This window comes from Phascolarctos cinereus, unplaced genomic scaffold (assembly GCF_003287225.1).
Source record: "Phascolarctos cinereus isolate Bilbo 61053 unplaced genomic scaffold, phaCin_HiC Scaffold_8;HRSCAF=390, whole genome shotgun sequence".
In the NCBI taxonomy this organism is placed as follows: Eukaryota; Metazoa; Chordata; class Mammalia; order Diprotodontia; family Phascolarctidae; genus Phascolarctos; species Phascolarctos cinereus.
In genome coordinates this window covers 19,321,710-19,349,325 of record NW_027556291.1, presented here as the reverse complement: position 1 = coordinate 19,349,325, position 27,616 = coordinate 19,321,710, and the positions used below count along the sequence as shown (strand labels likewise).

The 27,616-nt window shown below is 41.8% G+C and overlaps 1 protein-coding gene across 2 annotated transcripts in view; it reads left to right on the top strand.

Moving 5' to 3' along the window:
* Nucleotides 1-23,945, top strand: part of KLHL4 (kelch like family member 4) — a 186,863-nt gene extending 162,918 nt beyond the window's left edge. The window contains exons 7-12 of one of the 2 annotated variants that reach the window (XM_078147932.1): nt 5,378-5,602; nt 9,517-9,679; nt 13,993-14,205; nt 15,548-15,679; nt 20,144-20,315; nt 22,199-23,945. In XM_078147932.1, coding sequence (XP_078004058.1) covers nt 5,378-5,602; nt 9,517-9,679; nt 13,993-14,205; nt 15,548-15,679; nt 20,144-20,315; nt 22,199-22,258 — 965 coding nt within the window. In that variant the 3' untranslated portion in view covers nt 22,259-23,945. The remainder of the gene's footprint in view (nt 1-5,377; nt 5,603-9,516; nt 9,680-13,992; nt 14,206-15,547; nt 15,680-20,143; nt 20,316-22,198) is intronic. The other variant, XM_078147933.1, reaches the window with a different exon arrangement.
* Nucleotides 23,946-27,616: the final 3,671 nt, after the last annotated feature.

Sequence of the window (27,616 nt, the reverse complement as noted above, 5' to 3'; positions counted from 1 at the left end):
TCTCTCCATCTCTCTCTCTGTCTCTCTCTGTCTCTGTCTCTCTGTCTCTCTCTCTCTCTTTCCCCACCCCTCCCTCCCTCTCTCCCTCTCCCACTGTGCTCTCTCCCTGGAAAGCTCCTTGAGGCCAGGGACTACTGCCCTCTTTCTTTAAATCTCCACTGCTAAGTCAGCACAGCCCTGGAAATGTAGGAAATGCTTAAGAAATAGTTAAGTAGTTCTTGATGGACTCATCAATATGTGGTGATGGGGGCTTTAATTAGGCAGACTTTGCCTGGAGCTCTAGGCTAAAAGCAGAGAAGCTAATCTCCTCTTGACTTGCCTTAATGACAAAATTAATCCTTTAAAAGACAGAAAAGTCCAAAGGGGAACTTTGAGTATGAATCTCAGTCTCACAGTTCAGGATGACTCGGTGGTGGTGGTGGTGGTGGTGGCGGGCTGCAAATGTTGGTGATCTCAGGAGGACATGACTACTCCATTTTAGAATAATTTCAAAGAACCCAGGATGAAAAACACTGTCCACCCCCAGAGAGAGAGAAGTGATGAACTCTGCATGCAGATTGAAGCAGCTTTTTTTTCCTTTCTTTATTTTTCTTTTGTTGCAACATGGCCAATATGGAAAAATGTTTTTTGCATGACTTCATATGTGGGATGGCTATCATATTGCTTGCCTTCTCAGTGGACGGAGGAAGGGCTGGAGGAAGGGAGAGAATTTGGAACTAAAAAAAATGTTAAAAATAAATAATTTTTTTTAAAAAATGTGATAGGAGAGGAAAAGAAACCTGGGCCTGCTGTCATATGCACCCTAAGTTTCATGGAAGCAAATTTCAGAGAGCTCAGAGAAAGAATCAGTAGGCTACCCAGAACACAACTTTATACTGTATAGGGGAAGTGGGATGGGAAGCCCCTAAGAATGAATTTCTAAAGATACAAAGAGAACCAGTTCTATTGAGGCTGAAGAGGGGGAATTGCCTAAATACACTGATGAGGTTGTACAGGAATGTATCCACCAACTTAGATATTTAAATTTTAAAAAATTTTTATTGATAGCTTTTGTTTTTACATCACCTACATTTCCCAATATCTCTTTCTCCGTCTCCCAATCCAGACAGCTATCCCTTATAATAAAGAATAAAAAGGAAAGGAAAGACACAGTCCCATGCAAATAGCTAGCCAAATAAAGCATTGGACTTCAGAGTAAAGAGGACCAGAGTTCAAATCCAGCGTCAGATACTTATTAGCTGCATGCTCTGAACGAGTCACTTAACCTCTCTAGGCCTCAGTTTTTCATCTATAAAATGAGGATAATAATAACCTGACACGGTACTTATGTGGGTCAAATGAGATAACATGTGTAAAGTGCTTTGCAATCCTTAAAGTGCTATGTAAATGCTGTTATTAACTAACCACCATATCAGCCAGTATATGCAGTGTTCCCACCTCTCAAAAAAGCACTAACTCAGAGAGAAGCTAGGGCAGGTAATGGAAAGAATATGAGACCATGGCCTGAGGCGAGAAGTATAGCATCAGGAGCACAGCATACTTTCCTGGAGGCAGTTGAGGAAAGCTCATCTCAACACAAAGCATTTTTTCTCCTTATCTGGAGGTGCCGAAAGAACTGAGGGAATCTGATAGTGAAGTCCCTGTCATTGTTCTTTGAAAGATTACTGAGCACAGGAATGGAGAAGGGCAGATGTCCTCATTTTCAAAAAAGAGAAGAGACCAAAGCCTGCAAACTCTAGGCCAATGAACTTGACTTGAATTCCTGTACCATCTAGACTCAGGGAGGGGAAATGTTAGCTGTCTTCAGGAATGTGCTAGAGCATGCTCCTTGCCAATTGTTAATCCTACTAATAATGAAGATTAAACTAAGAAGTCCACCTTGCATACATTTTTTCCCCTAAGCATTTACCTGCCCAGCATTGGCTATCTTCAAGTGTTTGGGAGATTAGCATATGAGGAGTGGGTGGGTGTCATTTAGAAGACAGTTTCCACTTTATGTCAGGAAAACCTTAAAGGTGCCACCTGGAATGCTCTGCTTTGGGAGGGAATGCTTTCTCCTTCACTGAAGGTATCCAAGCAAGTAGAGACTCTTGTTTCAGCATGAGCTGGATAACACTATAAAGGGAGACACCTTTTTAAAAGATCAACACAATAACCAATCAGAATTCCAGAAAACCAATGATGAAACATGCTACCCACTTCCTGACAGAGGTGATGGACGCCGGGAGACGTGATCGATTCAGGAACTGGTTTTATTTGATTATGCATATTTGTTACAAGGGTTCTGTATTTTTTTAATGGGAGGAGGAGTGGAAGAGAAAGCAGATTTTTGTTCATGGAAAAAAAAAAGATGTAACTCAAAAATTGGGGGAAATGGAAGAGAGAGTAAAGAAATGTTTGCTAATTAAAAATAAAATGAAATGAAAAAAGTCTCCTGAAGACCTCCCAGGGTCACAGAGCCCACTCCTTCCCAAGGCAGCCCCATTCCACATCTTAGGGCACAAGGGCCTAAATTAGCTTTTACTAACAAAAGATCAGGGGCAACTGAATGCCTAGCAGGGAGCTGTCCAATTTTCTATGGCGGTCAATGGCTGTAGCCCAGTAAATGAGAAGAAAGAAGCCCTCTATTAGTATATAAAGGACTAAATGCCTCAGAACTCTACCCTCCTAATTATAACCCTTGCAATATAGTCGTGGGCCAGGGGGAGGACCAACACTGGAGGTCCCTTTGATCTCAAATTTTAGTCCCGGCTCACTAATTATTTGTCTTTAAAACACAAAGCAGCCCAGAAATCATTGCACTAAATGGACAGAGGTCATTAAAATGTTAATGGAAGGGTATATATTTAGCCATAGGTTCTGGTCGTACAGTATCAATTCAACAAACCTTATTAGATGCCTACTGTGTGCAAGGCACTGATTTAGCTTAGTGGGCTTTCAGTGACTCAGTATGGGCAAAAACCCTTAATTAAGGCTTAAAATTTGGATTGAATAAGCATTTCCCAGAGGACCAGTGGGCACTAATGAACCCTCTCGTAAGACTCAGCAGCAAGAACTGCCCTGTGACCCTCCTACTGCTTCCAGAATAAAATACTAACTCCTCTGTTTGGGTTTTAACATCCTTTACAATCTGGCTTCTCTGGTCCATCTTCTCAAACTAATTCCCCAGCTCTCCCCCCTACGTGCTCTAGGTTTCAGCCTAACTGGCCAACTCACTGTCCCTTGAATGTAGCTTCTGTCTTTGCATAAACTGTCTCCCGTCCCTGGAGTGCTCTCCTTCCTCTGCTTCCATTTCCTGGAATGCTGAGCCTCCCCAGAATGACTTTGTATATATTTCTTATTTACTTCTCTCTGTTTTCCCCCAGTAAAATGTGAGCTCCTTGAGGGACAATGTCCTTTTTGTCTTTGTATCCCCAGGGCCTAGCACAATGCCTGGATCATAGTAGGTGCCTAATAAATGTTTGTTGACTTGAGTAGTTGTCTCCAATACTAGCCTATAGCCCTGTGGTCATCACAGACAGTCTGTGCTTGTTAGTTCTACCATTAGGGTCCCTCCCATTGACCATCTGACCGGCCCTCTCAGTGTTGTCCACTGGGATGTCTGGGAGCTAACCCACTCCTCCAGAGAATACTACTAGGACCATACAACCATGACCCAAATCAGATTCCTGCTTCTGTCCTGACAAGACACCCAGGTTCCACATACCAAGAAGAGAATCCCTCAGCAAAGAGGAGAACAAGAGTTCTATGGGAGATTAGTGAAGCATGCAGCCACTGTACTACTCCTAGCTCACATTTCCATGGACTCAGAACAAACTTAGAAGGCCAGAAATACAGGGATTATTATCCTCATGTTACAAAATGAAGAGATCTAGAGAGGTGCAATTATACAGTTAATAAGCAATAGATAAGGGCTTGAACTCATGCCTTCTGCTTCAAGTTTGGGGTCTTTTCCACCATAACATGAAGATAACATAAGATTCCATAGTTTGCCTAGAACATAGTTGTTAGTAGAACATAGTTGTTAGTCTGGCATCCTAACATCATTATCGGTTTCATTTCCCAATGGAAACTTTGAGGAAGGACATTTTTTTTTGTCTCACATGACGTATTTTTTTTTGTTTTCTTTTTTTTTTTGTTTTTCTTTTTTTGTGTTTTTTTTTTTGTTTTATTATTTTTTTTTGCGAGGCAGTTGGGGTTAAGTGACTTGCTGAGGGTCACATAGCTAGTAAATGTCAAGTGCCTAAGGCTAGATTTGAACTCAGGTCCTCCTGACTCCAGGGCCCGTGCTCTATCCATTGTGCTACCTATCTACTCCTCTATTTCTTAATAGTACTTAATTTTTCCCAATTATATGTAAAGACAATTTTTAACATTAATTTTTTGCATTTAATAGTATTTTTCAATTATGCGTAAAGATAGTTTCAACATTCATTTTTGTAAGACTTTGAGTTCCAAATGTTTTTCCCTCCCCCCTTTTCTCACCCCTCTCCAGAACAGTAAGCAATCTGATATAAGTTATACATGTACAATCATGTTAAACATATTTCCACATTAGTCATATTTAACATTCATTTTTACAAAATTGTGAGTTCCAAATTTTTCTCTCTCCTTTCCCTCCCCTCTTCCTAAAATAGTAAATAATTTGATATAGGTTGTATATGTGTAATCACATAAAATATATTTCCATGTTAGTCATAGTTGTGAAAGAAGTAACAGACCAAAAGGAAAAAAAGAAAATGAAAATAGTATGCTTCGATCACATTTAGAGTTCATCAGTTCTTTCTCTGGGTGTGGACAGCATTTTCCATCGTGAGTCTTTTGGAATTGTCTTGGATCATTGTATTGCTGAGAAGAGCTAAGTCAGTCATAGCTGACCATCACACAATGTGGCTGTTACTGGGACATATTGACACACTCGAAACAGCTAATATTTAAAGTAGCATTCCAAAGAATTCCTGAGCTGCCAAGAGCATGCTGGAACAGAGGAAGCACTGACCGGTGGTTAGAAATAAGAGAAAACTTCCTTCTGACTGTTCCTAGAGCTTCAGCCACTATGATTTTGCCAGCTGGTCAGTGGCATCCTATTAGTGTCCATAGAGCTCTACCAACTAGGCACATCTGTCAGGATGCTAGGAATCCTCGTGGCAGAGCTGCTGCCAGGACGTTAGGTATATTCTGCCAGACTCGTCATTTCTAATTCTGCCTGGACTGGAGCTTCCCCGGCACCCTCCCATAGAGTGGAGTGATTCGCTTTGGTTTCTTAGATTTTTATTACTATATGAGAAGTTGTATGCTACATAAGCATCAGGGAGGAAAATGTACAAATGCCATTCTTAAAGCACAGGTGATAGTTATGAGGGTCTTCTTTTAACAGGCACCACCACAATTGAAAAATATGACCTTCGTACAAACAGTTGGATACAAGTTGGTACCATGAATGGCCGGCGATTGCAGTTTGGAGTTGCAGTCATTGACAACAAGCTCTATATTGTGGGCGGGAGAGATGGTCTAAAAACTTCGAACACCGTGGAATGTTTTAATCCAGTGGCCAAAATCTGGTCCATTATGCCTCCCATGTCAACTCATAGACATGGTTTGGGTAAGTTAAATACACTAAATGTAGTCTATTTTGTCCAGAAAACAGGAATGAGCATATAGTAGAGCCTGACCATGATGCTGCTGGTCATTACAAGAATTTGGACAGGTCGTGAGTCAAATAACAAACCCAAGATTAAGAATCTGTCATTTCCTAGATATGAGCATTCTCTTCTCCAGTGCAGATCACAACTCCTCTATACCCTTGTGAGTTGCCTGACCTAAATAAGTCAACACCTGGTGCTGAACACCTCTGAATTTAACAAACCTGGTCCTCAGTCAGTGGACACATGGTCCATCACCAGGCCTATGCTTGAAGCCTTTCCAACTTGTTTAGGACCTTACAGAGCTTGTGCTCCATTGGCACAGTCTTATGCACAGATAAGCTACTGGAACAGGACTTTAATGGAGAGGTCAGCTAATTTCTTCCTCCAAGAAAACTTAGGCTATTTTTTTTTTTGCCAGATCTGGGATTTCACTAATATAGGGAATTCTTGGTGAGACAACTGTCTCCACTGATGTAGTAAAACTGCACCTACTGTGTAACCTAGAGAGTTACACAGAGAGTTGCCTAGAGTTTTAGAGATCAAGTGACTTAGCAGTGTACCTGGCACACAGTAGGTGCTTAATAAATGCTTATTGACTTGACTTGATTTAGCCACAGTCACGCAGCCAGTATGTGTCAGAGATAAGACTTGAACCCAGGTCTTCTTGAGTCTGAGCCTGGCTCACTGTCACACTGCTTCTCAAAAACCCAAGTCAAATAATATCTCTCCCCCCACCAAGTACCATATACAGCAAAAACAAGATGTAACATTCCATAGCTTGCCTAGAACATAGTTGTTAGCCTTGTGTGCTAACATCATCATTATTGGTTCCAGTTCCCAATGGAAATTTTGAGGAGGGACATACTGACAGACTTGAAACAATGAAAATCAATGAATTTCAGAAGTCTGTCATGGGAAAAAAGGTAGGTGGGGAGGAAGCTATCTCTAGGTAAATGTCACCTTGTTCCCTTCCCCACAGGGCCCAATCTGTGTTTCAGCAAAGCTGCTAGAATGCAAAATTAGACCAGAACTTATTTAGGAAAATTGCTGCAGTTGGAAGGAACTTTGAGTTATCCTCACTCCCCCCCCCGTGGGGTGGGGATAAATGGGGTGGTTTTGAGTCCATTCCAGTATAAGGCTAGATGGGACAAAAGCCCTAGTCATTGTAAGAACTGTCTCAGCTTCCCCAGAATTTCTGGGAAGGGAAACTTATTTCTGGACTGCTGCGATGTGGACCCACATCCTTAGGCCTGGGAGGGGGTGGAGGAAGCATTTAACTGTATATTTTCCAGGATATCTTTTTCCATTCTGGGTCCATGAGCTTCCTGTGTCCATCAGAACCACTGAAAAGCATTAAATGTAAAACCATTCAGAGACTTAAGGTGACATTTTACTCCAAATAAGCGAGCCTGAGCCTTTTGTAAACTTCGGGTTATGCTCAGTCAGAACCTTTATTTTCATAATCATTGCAAAGCAACTCATTTAGTGCATCTTGAGAAATGGCTCATTTATATAATGGAACCTTGTGAGAGAAATCTCGTTCAAAGGAAGGTGACATCAGTACAAAGCTGGGTGCGGGAGAGGATGGCAAAATTTAAAATATGATGGAAAATATGGTTTAGGATTGAGAAATGAGAGATGTCAAAGTCTCACATAAGATATAGAATCCTTTTCACAATCATCTAGTCTAACTCACATGTTTTACAGATGGAGAAACTGAGATGTAGAGAGGGCGAGCACTAGCTTAAAGTCACACAACATGTAGGAGAGTTAGGCCTGAGACTCAAGTCATTTACTCTAACTCCAATGAGTGATCTTTCCACAATACCATACTTGACAAAATTTCCTGTTTTTCTCCCTTATATGATAGTTTTCTCCTCACTTACTGTATTCATTTATGCCACAGGTCAAAGCATGTCTTCTTAAACAAAAGTAATAGGCTAATCCTATTATATTCAGGCTTTAACACCAATGTTACTCATTAGGAAGAGGGCTATTTAAGGCATCATTAGCATGGGGCTCGATACTGGTGATCATAATGCTAGCCTTACCATGTCTTCCCCAGAAAGAGGCTCCCTGTCTGCAGTATAAAAAAAGTCAATGTATCATTGATTTCCTGTTTCAGAATATATGAAACTTTACCTTTATCCTATGCAAATATTCCAGCTTTGCCTGACTAAATATTTTTGCTTATCAAGCATCTAATTATTCATTAAAGACAGAAGTTAGTCATTACTTAGTCTAAGTACTTCTAACCTAAATAATTACCTGAGGAAGAACTCAATGAAAAGCTAATTTATCAGGACAGAAAATCACAGAATCACAGGGTTTTGTCCATACGTAGGAACAACAACAAAGAGCTAAGACGATAATTTCAGGGGAGAAGTCTCGCAGTTGTGAAAAATTTTAGAATTCTAGAATTGGGGCTGCAGTGAACCTCTTGCAGACAGCTTTTCTGGTCCCAAGTTGCCCTTTATGGTGAGAGGGGGAGAAAGAATCTCAGGTGTGCCAGCTTCCCCTCCAGTCTGTGTTATGCCCATGCCCTTCTATCATGTTTGCAGTGATCTTGCTTGCTGTCTCATATTACTGAGAGCTTTCCCCCAGGGTCCCTGCCTGCTGAAGCTTTCCTCTCTCAGTTGTTGGCAGGGTAATCTGACCGACCCCATCCCACATTTTACAGAGGAGTGAGGCCAAGGCATCTTAAGTGACCTATCCATAGTCTCAGACTGAATAGCAAGATTGATACTAGAACCCAGATCTCTTGACTCAGGGTCTGCTACTCATCCCCTTATATACCAGACAGTTCCATTTGATCTGAATTGTCTTAATTGGCTACCTGAGTCGTAGAATATACTAATTACTCGGACCTCAATTTCACTGTATCTGTGGAGGTATAGCTTATGCTAGAGGGAAACAAGAGTGAATGAAAGAAATGTCCTAATTAATGTCAGTGAGGATATAGATGAGGTGATAGTGACTTACCAACAAAACTGGCTAAGATTTAAAAGAGGAAGGAAGCAAATAAACCAACACTATTAATTCCCGGAGTGGTGAAGAGAAGCAGTACAGGGAGGGCCATCAGAAGGAGCTAAGTGGGAAATCTCCTAGCAAAGCCTAGAAAATTAACTGTCCCCTGAGGTGTCTCCATGAACCCAATACCTTCTTCTTTTGCTAACACTCAAGATCTGCAAAGGGAAGGAGAACCACCATTGCTAGGACCCAATATCAGATGGATCTTTACAACATAGATGAGTTCACGCAGACGCTACTTATAGACAAGGCCATATCTAAGCTCTGAACCTATAAAAAAACATGGCCATTCCTTCCTTCCAGTGAGCACAGTCCAGACATTCCTGCCCAACCAGGGCAAGTCTTGTCCACAGCCTCCTGTAAATTTGCTGTAGGGATCCATGCAACAGGTAGGGGGAGGAAGCAGTTTCCTTCAATTCTCTTGGCCCTGCAAGGATGCCCACGTCTACTGTTTATCCCTCCCTCTCACCACAGGACCAGCCGTCTTTTTCAGTTATACATTGATTTGATGACATCCTTTATACCACTTCTCCCATGTAATTCATTGTCATAGGGGAAAAAAGTGTCCTCTACATATTGACATTCCCAGAAAAGGTAATTCTACAGCCTTCATTGGCTTCACAGTTTCAACAATGATGCTCTTCCATGAGACACTGATTATACCTAAAGGTTGGGGAGACTTTACAGGGTTACAGGAACAGCTTTAGCTTCAGATCAGTAGCAGAAGATTCTCCGAGAAATGAAAACCAAATCCGAAGCTGGTGGTTACTTGAAAAGGAGTACAGTAGTCATGGGGAATGTTGAATCTAGGGAAGACTTTAACACCATTCTTCTCCTTTAGGGGTAGCCATGCTCGAAGGACCAATGTATGCTGTTGGTGGCCATGATGGATGGAGTTATCTTAACACTGTAGAAAGATGGGACCCTCAAGCACGGCAGTGGAATTACGTTGCTAGCATGTCAACTCCTCGGAGCACAGTGGGCGTTGCAGCGTTGAACAGCAAGTAAGGAAACCTTTCCCGGGTCACATGCATGTGGGCTACCTATTCTTTCAAACAAGATCTTTGTTTTCTTTCATTTTTTTCCCCCAAATTTTAAAGAAGCTGAACTTTGCAAGGCCCACGTTTTTATTAAGGTACTAATAAAATTGATGGGAAAAATGATGGAAATTACATCGATGTAGGTTGCCACTGCATTGTTAAAATCTGTAGCATTATAATTGTGCATTTTCCTATGGCACTTGTGAAGTTGACTACATGGTACAGTATGTGTGTTTTTATATATTTTGTTATCTGTTACATATTTTTATTCTGACTCCTGTGATGAAACTGTCTGCCAGTGCAGATCACCAGATAATTTGCACTTTAGTCTTTGGAGAGTTGCCTGTGGGAATTGAGCGGTGAAGTAACTTGCTCAGGACCATAGAGGCAGGGCATGAACCCAGGGCTGAGTGTGAGACTAGCTTTGTCCATTATGTAACACCACCGGTCATGATGTTAATACACTATTTTCTTTTAATACCCTATCTTCAGCCCTAATGATAATAATTTGGTCCTCATGAAAATCATGTGTGATATATGAGAATATCATTCCCATTTCACAGATGAGTAAAATGAGGCTCAGACAAGTTAAGTGACCAAGTTCATAAAGCTAGCAAGTATCTGAGCTGGGATGTGAAGCCAGGCCTTCTTGAATCCGAATCCAGTGTTCTTTCTACGCTATCTCACTGCCTCTTGGGTCGTGCAGTATATGTGTCCTTTATATAAAGTACCCACCAACAAGGTACTCATAAGGAAAGAACCATCTTGCTTATCTTCAAGTGACATTAGACTAGGAACCTATTGCCATTATGAAAGAACAATTATTTGAAGCAGATGTTTGACTGAACAATTTATAGAACAGTTCCTATTTTTGCCATATAAAAATCTCCTGTATGATCTGCCCATTCCTTTCCCAATCTGTGTTTTTCCACTGGGCCAAGCTCAGTGCTGGGCCTCCAGACCAGCTCTTAAAGTCATAAATAGGGTGGGGTGGCCTGGGCTTTGACCCAGGGCACAGAATTTAGAAGGTGCTGATAATACTTGTCCTCTTTTGGCACCAGGCTTTGCAACTTGTTAGTTAACATAGGAAGCTACCAGTGAGGTCCTTATACACACACACACACACACACACACACACACACACACACACACACACACACACCCCTTATCTGAGGGCACTTCATGCCACTCGCCCTGGTCAAAAGCATTCTTAGTCATGGTTCTACTAGCTCTGGCATAAACACCTTCCCTTTCAGTAACCCCTCTCTCTTCTTGGAATTTCCCCCCTCACAGTGTCCACTAACATTCTACCTTGGTTGACTTTACCTGGACCTCTTACCTCTACCTCTGATCAAAACCTATCCCTCCTCAGTAATAATCCCTGACAGGGTATAAGCCCACGCTCAAAGTTTCATAGGTATTCATGGCCTACTGTAACATGTACGCTTTACCCGGTACCTTTTAGAGCCACCCCTTCCATTTAAGTACCTAGGGCAGGCTGGCTGCTGCATTTCAGCCCTTCTTGAATCACACTGTGTTAATGGCTGCCCATCTGGCTTTGGTGTGGAGCTGGTGGGCACAGCAGAGGTACAGGCTCACCATGACATTTAGGCCAAGCTCTGTCTTTTGGTGCCTTCCCCAGCACAAACATGAGGGTTTTGTGTTCAAGAGGAAAGAGTCTCAGCCCTACAGTGGCTCAGGTCAAAAGTTCTCTTTCAAATGGTTACCCAGTGGGGTTGGTAACACCATCTACTACCCAGGAAGGAACATGCTGAGATCACCAAGTCGGACTCATTGGCTGCTGTGTTTCAGTTGCTCTCAACTTAGCATGAAGGCCAGTTAAAGACTTTTGTGATTTTGTAAGCATTTGTTCTATTTGTCGATGTGAGATTAAGTTAAAATTAAATTCACAGGTCTATCAAGTGTGGTATTTTAAAGTTCATAGTAAAATCACCAAAGTCAGTAAATTTTCCAGGGTGAAACCCAAATTTGAAGTTCTATTTTCTCTCGGGGGGAAGGAGGAGACAGGTTTGGAAGAACAGGGCTAGCCCTGCACCTGTGATTTCTTTGGTAGAGGCCTTCCAGTGAGGAATTTCCTCTGCCAGACTCCCCCCAGTGCAGCTCAGCACTTTCTCTGCAATGGCTAGTCCTGAGAGTTGCAGGGTTACACAGCCCTAGCAAACCCAGTGGGTCAGAGCTGTGGGCTGGACCCAGATCTTCCAGGCTTTGAGGTGGACATGTCCATCACCCCACCTTTGCTTCTCTGTGTGGTGTTTTAAAGTCGCAGAAGAAGTGCTCAAGTCAATACAGTTTTCAGGGGCAAAGCCAGTTTTAAAGTTCACCTATGTTCTTATGTTATGATAATAACAATAGATCATCATATTAATAATATATAATATTATGTAATAGAATTTTGGCATTATATTGTTATACTGAGAGCTTACATGTATATAGTGCTTTAAGGTTTCCCCTTCTCCTCATTCACAGCCCCACCCCCCAGGTCCTTATAGCCTCTTGCTTGTACTATTGGGCTAGCTTGCTAATGAGTCGCCCTGTCTCAAATCTCTCCCCTTTCCAATTCATCCTCTGCAGAGCTGCCTAAGCGACATTACCAATAAGCACAGCTTTGACCATGTCACACCTCTACTCAAGAAATTTCAGTGGCTCTCCATTGCCTTTGGGAGAAAACACACACACACATTCTCTCTCTCTCTCTCTCTCTCTCTCTCTCTCTCTCTCTCTCTCTCTCTCTCTCTCTCTCTCTCTCTCTCTCTCTCTCTCTCTCCCCCCCCTTCTCCCCCTTCTATGTGGTATTTAAAACCCTATACAATCTGATGCTAACCTAACTTTCCAGCCATAGACAGATAGACCGATGGGTAGATAGATAGAATTCTATTACATTTCCTATCACATACACCCCTTCATGTTCTCTGCATTTCATCCAGACTGGCCTGCTTGCCATTCCCTGTTCACGACAGTCTATGTCCCATTTCCATGCCTTTCCACAGGCTGAGCTCCTTAGCCATAATGCCCTTACTCCCCCTTTTAGAGTCCCCAGCTGCCTTTGAGGCTTAGCCCTCATGCCACCCCCCTCCACGAGGCCTCTCCTAATGATTCCACTTACTGGGGTCTGCTCCTCCCCAGTCATTTTGTATTTATTTTATATTTGTAAATTTTATTTTTATTCCAAACTTAACAAATACTACATAAAATGGGCATTTTATTTTATATATATAGGTCAAAAGAGACTTGTACTTAAAACTGCAGCTCTGGGGACAGCTAGGTGGTGAAGTGAAGTTAGGAGGCCCTCAGTTCAGATCCAGCCTCAGACCAAACACTTGACACTTACTAGCTGTGTGACCCTGGGCAAGTCATTTAACCCCAATTGCTGTAAAAAAAACAACTGCAACTCTGTAGTATCTGCTGATTGCCATTAGCTTTGAAAGCTGTGCTGCTTGTGTGTGGTTCCAGTTTGGCCTTCCTTGTAGATATTTTGGATTTCTATGTCTGTGTACATGAGGTTTCTCCCAATAGACTATAAGCTGCTTGACCTTTTGGGTTTTGTCCCTTTGTCCAAGGAACTTAACACACTGCTTGGCACATAGTAGGTGCTTAACAAAATGGTTGTTGAGTGAATGAACAAATGAATGAATGAATGAGTATATGACTTGCCCAGTGTGTGAGGCAGGATCTGAACTCCGAGATCAGAGCTCTGGTCCCTCTACCATGTTGTCTCTGTGTTAGATTAATATGATGTCCAGGAAAAGATGCATGCCTTGATATTTCTCAGCCACTGATCCGCAAGAGAAGGAAGTTCTCCAAAGCAGCAGTGGCTGTCCTGCCAGGCTGGGCTGTCCTGCTAGGAGGCAAAATTGTGTAGCAGGTGAAGTTTGTCTTTAGTGGCCTCCTTTTCACATGCTTCTCCCAGTTCCACCTTGGGCATTTTCCCCCACAGAATACTGATCTGCAAGAAGGTAGAGTATTGGCATTTAAATAATGAATAAATTCTTGAAAATTTAAGTCCTTCAAGAACCAAAAAAGACATGACTCTAATGGTGGGATTTCAGGCACTGGCTGGGGGATGGGAGAGGACTTGACTACATGACTCAGTTCATAGCATCTGACCTGCCCTGTCTCCTTCAAAGCTCAGTGCCACTATTAAGCAGAGTCTGTATTTATAGTATTTCAGTAATTTTCCATGGCTCCTTCCTTGTTCATTCAACTTAGGAAATAGAGAACCTTGTACAGTCTTTCTTTCTCTCTCTTTCCTTTTCTAGATTATATGCTGTTGGCGGGCGAGACGGAAGCTCTTGTTTAAAGTCTATGGAGTGTTTTGACCCTCACACCAACAAATGGAGTACATGTGCATCAATGTCAAAAAGACGCGGTGGTGTTGGTGTTGCAACGTACAACGGATTGTTATACGCTGTTGGAGGACATGATGCCCCTGCGTCCAACCACTGCTCCAGGCTTTCTGACTGTGTGGAAAGGTGCCTTTTCTTGCTTTCTTATTTCCCTCTTCCTCGTTCTCTTCCTTCCTTGCCCTTCCATTCGTCTTTCCTCCTTCCCTCTTTCTCTCCCTTTCTTTTTCTTTATTGCCATTCCTTCCTCAATTTCTTGCCCTTTCTTTTCTTCTCTTCCTCCCTCCCTTGCTTTCTGTACCTCCCTTCTTTCCTTCTTCTTTCTTTGTTGCCCTTCCTTCTATCTCCTCCCTCTTTATAAATTAATTACACAAATTTTTACTTAGCTCATGCTAAGTACTATACTAGGAACTGTTGGGGAAGTGGTATGAAACAGGATCCTTGTCCTCTATGAGTTAATAAGCTGTGACTGTGCAGATTGTTCTTTTTACAAACCTAGCAGAACACTGAATGAGCCTTTTCCTTCAGAGTGGCCACCTGCCAGGGGTTGGGTAAGTACATTTATCCCAGAGAGGTTGTCATTGCTATGAATTTTGAAGCACCACATCTGGAATTGCCTTCAGAGCCAGAGTCACACATATATATTACATGTCTCCTCACTGTAGTCACATGGTGATCTTCCCCTTCCCCATCACCCCCAGACCTCCCACCACAGTCATCATTCCTGAGATTAACTCGCTGACGTTATTTAGCAAAATTAGCTCTCAGAATGACATTTGGCTGCTTCAAAAATAAAGTCCACCCTCAAAGGCCAAAGAGATTTCTGAGAATGTCCTGCAGGCCTGAGTGTTGGAGGGAGATGATGCACACTGCTGTTCCTGACCATCAGCAGAGGTTAGCAGAAGCTGTCTGTGTCTTGTTTAGGGCTCCACCAGAAAACAAACAAAATTATAAACACTTTCAAATCCTCAGGTGTATGATTTCAATAACAAAGAACAGCAACTTAGAACTGTGATGGAGTGTGAGGGCTGATTGGGGCCCCTTAGATCACCATTTCCTAATTGCCAGTCCATGGCCCAAGACAAACCTCCAGCACATTTTACTACCATAGGCCTTTCTCAAAAACTGAAACCATTAGAAATTCTCTGTATTCTGCCCTTAACTTCTGACTCCTGGTCAGTGGCCCTGAGGCACCAAGGAAATACCTTCCACATAGGGCAGAGTGGCAGTAGAGAATTTATAGTATAGTGTGGGTTGGAAAATATTCCCATAGAGCATCTAGTTCAACCTCTTCATTTAAAAGAAATTAAGCCCACGGAGGTAAAATCAGACTTATCCAAGGTCACGTGACAAGTGAGAGGGGCCCAGATTTTTGCCTGGGCTCTCCTCCATATGGTACTTATGAGAGTGTGACAGTTAATCACAGATTATTGGCTATATACTAAAATAACCCTTCTCATTCTATTTCCAGAAAAAAAAAGCATCATTGTAAAGCAACAAAGCCTTTTAGCCTTGAACAGTTGAAAAAGTCCGTTCCCCCTAAGGGCCCGAGTGCTGAGTCACACAGAATCAGCTGGAAGAAATCAGGGAGTCTCTGTGCACGGCGAGTACAGTCCTCATTACAAGTACATGCTGATGCGTGAAGCAGTAGCTACAGTGAGAAAATCCAACGTGTCTGGAAATACTGAAACATAATCAAGTGCAACAGTTTCCCTTTTTTTATAGAATTAAAGAGAATTTCTTTAAAGATGAAACATGTTCAGTGTGGCCTGCGTGAGTTTGAGAAAACAGTCAGGCACCTAACTTCCCTAGTAGGACCTAAGTAAGTTTATCTCCAAAACAAATACAATTGATTTGAATTTTTGGAGAGTTTTCTGGGTTTTTTAGATTTTAGATCATAAAAAACCCAGTGTGTTTAGTCATACACCAAAAGACAGAGACAGAATGATGTAGAAAGAAGACGGTGATAATCTCTACCTAGTCAGCTAATGCGTAATGGCAAGTAAAAGTCAGTATATGGACTAGAGGCTGTGTGGTATAACGGAAAGGGTGTCACAGTCAGAGTCAGAAGCAACTGGATTCCAATACTAATTCTGCTCCATCTGACCTGGATAGCCTGGAAAATGCTCTGGCCTCTCTGGGCTTCATGTTTGTCATCTCTCTTATGAGGTAGAGGCACAAGCTGACTTCTGAGGTCCCTTCTAGCCCCAAATCTAAGAGCCTGTGTTTTAGGAAGTGTGAACAATTTGCAAATGAAGGAGAAAGTAGAATAAAGGATGTCATAAAAGAAATGTATGCGTATAAAGAAGATGGGATGGTCATGTGGTGAGAGCCAGGCAAAGCCAGAGAGGTATAGGCACTCCCCTAGATCTTTGTGACGCCAAGAGAACTTGAGGAAGACCCTCAGCATGTTGGGGAGACCTGCTGTGACAAAGTTACACAGGATAGGCAGGCAGGGATAAGGTAATATCTACCTTGTTGGGGAGAGTACCCAAATCAATGAGATCATAATCCAGTGGAACACTGGAGTATATTTTAGGGAGATCTGGTGTGGCCTATTGTATGTTCAAATATATGGGGCGGTTAGGTGGTACTGTGGTGGGATAGAGCGCCGTGCCTGGAATCAGGAAGACCTGAGTTCAAATCCAGCCTCAGACACTGACTAGCTGCGTGACCCTGGGCAAGCGGCTTAACCCCTGTTTGCTTCAGTTTCATCATCTGTAAAATGGGGAGAATAATAGCCCCTACCTCCCAGGGTGGTTGTGAGGTGCAAATGAGATAATAATTGGAAAACATTTAGCACAGTGCCTGGCACATAATAAGAACTATGTAAATATTATGTAAGTGTTGTGGTTTTATTAATTTCTTCATTGTGGAAAACATTTGTTCCATGGTAAAGACATTAAACTGCAATTGGAAAGTGTGAAGAAGCTTGCCACGAGACAATGCACTGTTTACTGCTCTGGATCTTTGAGAGGACTTTTGTCCAAACACATGGATCTATGGAGGATCATAGCCAGAAAACAGGGCCCCATCAGTGCTTTGCATCTTTGTGAGGGCGATGTAAACTTGACCTCATCAAAGCACCAAATAGATTGGTAACACATTACTTTTGTGACTAAACTTCACTGTAAACTGTCCAAATAACTGAGCATTCTCCTTTGTGTGTAGACTGAGGAAATTTCACTCTAAACAGTTATCTGCTGAAAGACATTAGGGCCACAGGGCTTGTCCTCACACCTCCAAATCCCCAGACTATTTGCCTTAGTTTCTTCAGCCCCCTGGGACATGGGTTTCAGGCAGTGTACAATCCCCTGATCAGATGCCCACCCTGATCCCCTACATTGGCCTACGTATCCTGTTCCAAGCCATGCCTCCCATGGTTACCAGATCATCTCAGGCTGACATAGAGAGCTGGATGGAACCTTGGAAGCCTCTCACTTTTCTAACAAGGGAACAGAGGCCTAGAAAGGGCGAGTGACTTGCTCCAGGTCACAAAAGTAGGAAGCAGCCAAGCCAGCATTAGAACCCAGGGCCTCAGCCTCCCAATGTGCCAGGCTTACCGCGGACTACACTGCCTCTCTCAGAGGTGACTTGAAGGACCAGATCATTGGTTTGGTATCCATGGAGTTTTTTATGGTACAGTCTGTTCTATAAAGGTCTAAAGGTCCATATCTTTAGTTACATTTCCTTGCAAATGTATACAGCAAGATGAATAAGAACTCCTTTTCCTTGTTTCATCTGCACTTTGCTTAACAACAATAACAGTAAATAACAATAGCAATAATACTACTAATACTAACTAGCTGTTATACAGTACTTTTCAGGTTTTCAGGCTGTTTTCCATCTATCTTCTCATTTGGTCACGTGGACTGACAGCATTCCATTTTCTAACTCGCCATTCTTCCCTTTTATATGATTACTCTTTAACAACAACAAAAAAAATCTTTAAACCTACACTCCAAACATATTCAAACATCCTTGCAAAGACTGTGACAAAATGGCCAGCTTTTGCCAAGACTTTCGTTGGCCTGGAAAATGTGGAGGAGCCTCAGATCCAGTTGTTCACAACTGCCACCAAAAACTGATTTGGGTTCAGATAGGAGAGAGGATGATGAGGGGGATTCCATTTACATCAGTGGGAAAAAGGAGGTGCAGAAAGTTACATGGATGTCCCTAATGACACTGTAATTGGCAAAACAAGAATGGAAACTTGGTTCTCTTGACTTCTGGCCCGCCATGCTTTCCCTGAGAGCATCCTTAGCTGCACCATAGCTAATATCTAACAGGAAAGAGAAACAAAAGGGAAAGGGATTTCTTTAGGTTTGTAATCAGCCTGTTACTAAGCAGATGGGTCTGATGATTTTTCCTGAATGTCTTCACTAGTAACAATGTCGTTGAAATTTGTCCTTCACTTAACCTTTGGAAGACCGGACATTACTCAGTCCCTCTGGTTGATGTGAACATTAGCCAGATTTTATTAGTCACCACACAAATGCAAAATTCTGAATCTTTTAGAGCAAACCTGCTAAGAAAAACAAATCTATATAAAATGAGTTATTATTCACACATGTGGCTGTCCCCATAGACAGATGATTTTTGCAGCAACTGATCATAGCAGTTTTGTTGAACTGAGGATTCAGTGTGGATAGAGAATTCAGCCAGAGAATTTAAGAATGTCACCACATAATATATAACAAAGTACATGGTGCTAAAAGTTAAGTGATTAAATATTTCAGTTTTCTTTTAATGTAAAGTTGAATCCATACAATCTAAAAGATTCCTCCTAAGTGCACAGACAAGTTCGTTCACTCATTCATTCATTCACTCACAAATATTTGCTAAATAGCTACTCTGTGCTACATTGTGCTGGATTTGGGGGAAAATACAAAGATGAAGTAGGTATAGTCCCTGCCCTCAAGGAACTTACGATTAATGCATTTGGGGAGAAATAATACATGTATGGAGATAAATATGATATAAATTGGAACATGTTAGGCACATTAAAGGAATATAAATTTTCCTGAGGTCAGATTAAAGAGAAATTACATGTTTCAGTTATGTTCAAATAGAAACAGATGGAACAAAGCAGAATGTGATAGAAAAGTTGTTTAACAAGAAGCTTTAATTTTAAAATACAGTAGAATATCGTGAAATTATTTCTCTTTAATAAAATAAACTTACCATTTGATTTTTAGTAGACAAAAATAAAATCAGAGGGGCTTATAACAGGGGTTAAGGTGAGTGTATTGTTTTATTGGTTTTCCCTCTTTGATTTTATTATCCTGTACCAGGTAGGAAAATGCACCAAGCCTTGGGACAAGAATTCCTCAGGCTTTCCAATGAGTGAGGATAACTGGATTTTCTTCCATCCCACTGATAGAAAAGGTTCAGGAAAACGGAGTTAACTTCAGAATGAAATGGGAAAAAACCCAGGGCCTCTGATAAAAGAGAGAAAGATATAGCGGAGAATAACAAACTAAGGGCGAGGCCAATGCCCCACCCCGACCCCCCCAAACAGTATTAAATGCAAGGTGCCCTGTTACCCAAAGCCAAAGAATTTGTGATTTCATTCTGCGTTACCTTTAATTTTAGCTCTTACACAGGCAGGGACAGACACCTCATATATGACTTTGATCAGAAAAAAGAACAAAGTCAGAGTTGCTCAAAAAGCATAATTATGGTCAGTGGGGTGTTTTTCTTTCTGGGATGCGATTAGAAATTGTAAGACTTCCTCTCTGAGTCCCAACAAAGACATTGTTGATACCTTGCAAATGTTTCCTAGCTTTATCATGTGCTTGGAGAGTCCTCTAGTGGTGGAATGAAGACATGCAGCCTGTTAAATAGTCCTAACTTTATTGTGGAGGGCTATTGAATATTTCGAAATATACTGTCAAGTCTTTGTTTTGAGATGTACCTGTGTATTTAAATAATATATGTATATATATATATCTGTGTTTGTATATCTGTCCATACATGTGTATATTTTCTATGTGTGTAGATGGTTGTTTTGAACTATCTTCTCACTGGATTGCCTCTCCACAATTTTTCTTCTAAAATTTCTTAGGTATGACCCCAAAACAGACACATGGACAACAGTAGCACCTTTAAGTATCCCTCGTGATGCTGTCGGGGTCTGTCCTCTTGGAGATCGCCTGTATGCAGTGGGAGGATATGATGGACATTCGTATTTGAACACAGTTGAGTCCTATGATGCACAAAATAATGAATGGACAGAGGTAAGATCACAGAAACACTCATATACAGAGCACTTTTCCCTACATTAAAAAACAAACTCTTGGGAATTCTGTTACCTCCTGATCAGGGTGCAAAGAGGGGGCAGGATTCTAGGATCTGTGATATGTGTTAGAATCAGAGAATCTTAGCATGGAGAGAGCACCTTCTGAAACCATCCACCTGAAGCATGAAGCCTCTCTCTAAAATGCCTCTGGCTTCTGCTCAAAGACCTCCATTGATGAGAAATGCATGTCGTCCCATGGCAGTCCATTCTTTTTGGGGATGACCCTAATTATTTAGGGTGAAAACTTGCTCCCCATGACCTCCACCACTGTTCTTAGTTCTGCCCACTTGGATCAAGTAAAATAAATAATAAACCTAATTTCTTGTCCATGTAATAACCCTTTGAATAATGAAAGATAGCAACGTTGACATTTTTTAAAAAGCAAGCCAGCCCCAGGTATATATTTGTTATGGGGAATGCTTCATATCACAGATTTAGAGATAGAATCCACTCTATCATTACTAACAGCTTCCTGTAGGAGATGGCATATGAGACAGAAGAAACCTCAAAAGCCATCTAGTCTAACCCTCTTATCCTTCAGATGAAGAAATTGATGGTAGTAAGTGACAGGGCTGAGATGTGAACACAGGTCCTCTGACTCCAAATTCAACATATATCCTTTCAAGCCCTCCCCATCGTAACTGCCTTATTTCCATCGAGGGCCCCACCATCCTTCCAGTCACCAAGTTCATAACCTTTTCATTTCTGACTCTTCCTTCTCCTTCTCCCCCATACACAATAGTTGCAGTCCCACGTTATCACTGGGATTCTTTCCACTCACACACATGTAGCCACTACTCTAGTTCAGGCTGTCCGCCCTCCTTCCTTGACTATTACAGTGACCTCCTAATTGGTGTCTCTGCCTACAGTCTCTCCCCATCTCCAGTCTGTCTTCCATAGAGTTGTGAAATAAGTTTTTCCTACAGCATCAGTCTCCCTGTGTCATTCTCCTGCCCAAGGAGCTTCAGCAGCTCTCCAACAGAATACGTCCAAGATAAAATACAAACTCGTTTGTCTGATATTTAGCACAATCAGAATCCAGTCTTCTTTGCCAGGTTTCTTAAGCATTACCTCTTCACACACTTTCCATTCCAACTATGCTGGAACAAAGAACCTGTCCCTCATACTAATGTAGCAACCTGGACTAAATGATGTACACAGATTCCCACCCTGGGTAAAATTTATTTTACCAGGAACCCTCTAGAAAAAGAGCCTTGGCATGAAGTGTTATCCACTTCAAGAGGAATTTGAGATGATGGAAAAGACAAGTTTAGTTTGGTATTTCAGTATCCCTCCAATCACCATATGGAAATTCAGGCTGAGGGGCAGCCCTGTGCACAGATGACAGAAGGGGAAAAAGAAGACCATTAGAGCAGCAGGAGAGATTTAGCCGAGACCCAAGAATGAACTTTCTGAGCATTATACATTAAAAGGTACAAATAAAGAAACCATTTTGCTGATGATCTTTAAACATTTGTCTGTGATGTCTTCAGATAGTAAGAGAGACCATCTCTCAGTCAGAGGATCATAGAATTATGCTTTAGACTCCAAGAGGTATAACAGAAATAACACCATACTACACGGTCAAAGGCTGTTTTCGGTTTTGGCTCTCCCCTTAACTAGTTAGTTGATTTGGGTCAAATTACCTCCCTTAACTTCCTCCAGCACCATATACAGCGGTTCAGCTAGATACCCATGGATGTCCCTTCTAGCTTTTACATTCTCTAAGTTTCAGATTCTAAAATGTATTTCACAAAAGATACTAATACCCATTCCCCAGAATCTCATTTAGTGACATCCATGTGTTCTCTTTCTCTTCAGGAAGTTCCTGTTAACATTGGAAGAGCTGGAGCTTGCGTTGTGGTTGTGAAACTGCCCTAATGAGATCCAGCACATATAAAAGCAAACCAAACTCTCAGCCCATGAACCAGTGTAGGAGGAGAAGAGGAAGAAACCAAACACATTTGAAGTAGCAGCTGTGCTTGTTTGGAGCTAGCTACTAAATGGGCAAATCATATTGGACTTGGTATACGATTCAAAACTAAATTTGGAGTTTATTTTCCAGGAAGGAATTACACATGACAGCCACCTAAAAGTGTTGTCACAGTTGATTCATATAAAGCCCCATCCAATAAACCATGTTTCAGTCTTTTGAATGAAAATGCTCAATGTTTAATGAAACTTTGTAATGGCCAAGGCAGGACATGTTATGATGTGAAACAAAATAGAGAAAGGAGTGTTGATCTTGGGGTCACAGGACCGGGGTTCAAATCCTGGATCTGCTACTTACTACCTATGTGCCCTTGGGAAGTCACTTAATCTATCTGGGCCTCAGTTTCCTTAGCTGTAAAATGAAGAGGTTGGATTCCATGACCTCTAAAGTCCCTCCTAGGTCTGAATCTACGATCCTATGACTTGATGGTCTCTAAGACCCTGCCCCATTTCTGTGAACTTCAATCACACCCAAAGGAGGCTTTATTTAACATGTTTTCCAAACCCCCACAGTATTATTAACAGCTTTCAATTAAAAAAAAAAACTTTCCAAACTGGCAAATGCTGTGGGATTGTCCCTTGCCAAAAAAAAAAGTTTCTCTGATTACCTAAAATATTGTGATTGAACATGAGAGTGAACATCTGAAGCTCTAACGTAAGAACCTTCAAATCTGTCTAAATTCCAACAAGGCCTCAAAGAAGTATTAACAATTCCTCTGTTGACTCATGTTGCTGTTGTGCTGATCACACAGCAGTGTTACCTTCTTCACCCACCATCTGCTAGGACTGACTCACAAACTGGACTTTCCTCATTTAGTTACGGATGCAATCTGGCAACAAGATGTGGCTAGGGTCTTTTCATAAACACGACTCACACATTGAGAAAAATCCAGTATTTGTCACATTGATACAAACTGTGGCTTCCCCTTCAAAGCGCCACCACCCGCCACCAACAAAGAGTGGGTAATGGGCTCCTCCAACATGCCTGGGAACTCAGTGATTAGCAACCGTTAACTGAGTGTGTTTGCTAAGGAAATAAAAAGATCAGAATTCAAGATGGAGATATGCTTCATAGAAGGTTGGTGATCACTTGGAAACCCCACAGTGTTCAACGTGCATGACTGTTCCTACAGTTTTCTTTCATACGTCAGTTTATATGAAGTTGTTTTTCATTGCCGTTGTTGTTTTTGCTAATTTTAGTCTTGTAAGGTTCCAATAAGGAATGTTTAGAATGTACGTCTAATCAAACATAAAAGTGTAGTTGGGTAGTGACTATTTTCGCTTTAAAATCTAACTTTCATTTAGCAAAAAATTATTCAGGCTAAACCATTGAGAAAGTCTCTTATTGACAGCTTTTCAGGTTGTGAAATTAGATTTCATTTTCAGATTGTGAATGTGTTGCTTTCAATGGGCTTTTTACTGTTGGTTGTGAAGAAAACTTTTAAGAATCTCCACAGAATGATAACAGAAAGCGAATCATCCTTACTGGTTTTTAATGTTGCAATGCAATCAGCACAAAGTGGTATTTGGAAATTGGTATGTGGAGTTCAAATAAACGTGGCTTTCTCTGAGAGAATGAGTGATTCTTGAATGCGACAAATGGAACCTTGTTTCCCCCTTCCTTTTCATGCCGTCCTTTCCAATGCCCAGAGTAATATAACATAAATAATAAGGGGAGATGAAGTCCTCATGTGATCCCCAGAGTGCTAATTCAAAGCAGATGCTAGGGCAGAGCTTTCTTTGCTATTCTCCAAAGCTCCTAGCACAGTGCTGGGCACATAGTAAGTATTGAAGACTAAGCAATTACTCTGTTCCCAACCAGCATCTAGAATTTAATACGGACATTCATAATATCAAAAGACATAGGAGAAAGGACTCGAGAAATCATCTCCAACTCTCTCCTTTTACAGAGGAGGAAACTGAGGCAGGCCATTATAACTAGTAAGAAGCAGAGGCAGGGTTCAGAACTTTGGCTGCAAGGTTCTTTCTACTATATAATGTTTTCTCCAATGCTGTAGCTTAGGATAAGTAGTATGAACTAGTCATGGGAAGATTTGTTTGGTCAGAGCAATCATTTTCTTTCTTTCTTTCTTTCTTTCTTTCTTTCTTTCTTTCTTTCTTTCTTTCTTTCTTTTCTTTCTTTGCTAAGCAATCAGGGTTAAGTGACTTACCCAGGGTCACACAGCTCATAAGTGTTAAGTGTCTGAGGCCAGATTTGAACTCAGGTCCTCCTGACTCCAGGGCCGGTACTCTATCCACTGTACCATCTAGCTGCCCCGGGAATCATTTTCAACATCTGTAGTGTCATACCACATAGGCAGAAGCCCACTGCCTATTTGGAAGAACAGCCTTGTCCTCCTCCTTGCCCATCTATTATCCATGAGTACTGTACTCTACCTTGCAGGCCACATGTACCTTTCAGGTAGGGTGTTAGAAGAGTAATGCAGTTTGCCTCCAGATTCTGTTTTCCTACCTTGGGTGATGTGGCATTTAAGTGTCCAGGCCCAGGTGGAGCTAAAACAATTGGAATTAGACGAAGAAAGTTATTTCTCTTGTGTCTAAGGGAGGGAAACCAGGGCCGGGGTGGGGGGGAAGGATTTTGCTAATACTGTCTTGGCCCAGAAAGAAAACTGAAAAGATCACTGAAAGGTAGCCAGATCGATAATCTCTTGTTAATCAACAAAAGTCCAAATCTTCGACACCAAAACAAATACACCTCAATAGTGCTAAGAAAGGTTATAGCCATGTTGACAACATAGGTAAACACCTGTGTTTGCACAGTTATCAGGTTAACTTTTTTGACTGAGATAATCAGTCTAGGCAAACAGTCATTTGTTCAAAAAAGAATTTCAGTAGCGCCTCTGTGCCAGACGCTGGGCTAGCTACAGATATCTTTAGGCAAACTGGCCAGTTGAATGGGGAAAAAAGTCATTTCCGTTGTATAACCACTGTGTAACTTCCATGACCAATTCAATTCAACTGAAAGGACTATTTTTCTGCAAATCCTGTAGTGTACTTCACAAATCTGTTTTAAGGAATCAATGAAATGGAAAAATCATCTTCTCATCTCATGAGCATTCTCTTAACTGTATCAATTGCAGGTTAGGAAAGTTGCCCGTGATGGTGGCAAGAAGCAAGAAGGGACGTGAGAGAGTATTAGAGTCAATATGATATAGTCACTAGACTATATATTATATATATTGGCCATATATTCTGGTCAATATAATATAGTCAATATAGTCAATAGACTATATCTGTTTCAGGCTTCTGGACCTTTGCAGTGTCATGGACACCCCCTTGGGCAGTCCAATGAAGCCTATGTAGAGAGCCTCGAGGCTGCAGATTCCCCACCCCTCACATAGATGATTACAAAGGAAGCCAAGAGTTAGTGAAAATAAAGATGCAATTTTTTTCCAAGTTCACAGACACCCTGAAATCTCTCCAGACTCACTGGGGTCCCTGGAGGCCAGGTTAAGAACCCCTGGTCTGGTCTAACCCATCCTCAAACAAGAATCGTTTCTACCACACACTCAATGAGGCTCTTTGTGACAACCTCCAGTGAAGGGGAGCCCAGTGCCTCCCAAAGCAGCCCATTCCACTTTGGGAGGACTATAATTGTTAGGAAGTTTTGGTTAACAGCAAACTTAAGTCAGCCTCTCTGCAGCTGCCACCCACTGTTTCTAGTTCTGTCCCCTGGGGCCAAAGAGAACTAGTGTCAACCCTCTTTGTCATGGCAGCCTTGAATACAGCTATGGCATCTCCCACAATATATCTCTTCTCCTAAACAAGGCCAGTTCCTTCAGCATTTCCTCATATTGATTGCTTCCCAGTCTTCTAACCATCCTGGTGACCTTCTTCACAACGTGTGCCAACTTGCCAATTTTGCTTTCTAAAATGTGGTGCCCCAAATTGAACATAAGACTCCATCTGTGGTCTGACCCTGGCAAAACATGGCAGGACTATTACTTCCCCAGTGCTGGGCACTGCCCAGGATTACATTAGCTTTTTGAGTTGCCATATCACAATGTTTATAATCCCTGAGAACTCCCAGGTTTTCTACTTTTGGGGGTTTAAGGGATAGGACAACTACATCCACATTGGATCATTGGCTTTCCCTATGTAGGGATGCATATTGAGCTCATAGCCAGCACCACTGCCTGCTTCTGGTTCCATCTTTGTACCTGTTGAATATGTCAGAGAACTGTCTCTATGGGATTTCAATTCAATTCAATTCAACAAGCACCCAGTGGGGGTACCTCTCCCTCCCCTTTCTAGCCTCCTTTTGTATGTTGTCTTCCCCCATTAGACTGTAAGCTCCTTGAGGGAGGAATCCTCTTTCTTTCTCATATTTACACCCCCATCGCTTAGCACAGTGTGGGGCATCGTAGGTGCTCAATAAATGTCTATTGACTATTATTGACGACGACACCCCATTTCCCATCTCCATCCCTTTGCACGATTGTTTCCCATGCCAGGAATGCCGGGCCCCCTCTCCTTTCCGGTCCCTACCCACCCACCCCAGTCTCTTCCCTCTGAGATTAACTTTCATCTACTCTGTATGTACTGTGTATGCACCGTGTTATTTACATGCTGTCTGTTTCCCTTATTAGAATCTGAGTTCCTCCAGAGCAGGTGATGTGGATACAAATAGTGCCCTAAGGGTTAAAAAGAAGGTTAAGGTTGCTTTTCCAGTACTTTGTGAAACCCTGTAGCTTATTCTGTAACTTGAAAGGCATCCTAATGTCCTTTCCCCCTTATCTTGAACCTATACCAAAAGAAATGTTTTTGTGTCCTCTATCCTGTGTTCTCCCTGTCCTTTCATTTTTAACCTGTGTCCTCAGGCCCTGTCCTTAAATCCTTAAACCATAAAGAATTCCCTTAGTCTCCTTCATGCTAGGCTTTCTGGTCCTGTCCTTAATCTTTAACCCCCATATAAACCTCTAAAACTATATCATCGTTCTGAAATCTCTACACAAGCATAACACCCCCAAATATCAAGGTATACATCTAGCTTTCTTGCTAGGGAGCCCCACGCTGCTTCAAGTAATAACACTCCCAATGGTTACAGAGAAGGTCTAAGTGAATTCTTTCACACCTGAACCAGCTGTCCCAACTCTAACCTTAACCTAGGGATTGGCGCTTTTTTTTTTTTTTGCCTTTCCTTCTATCCCCAGCACTTAGTATGGTGCTTTCACACAGGCAGCATTTCATAAAACCTTGATAACTGACTAACTTCTGGGTTGCTGT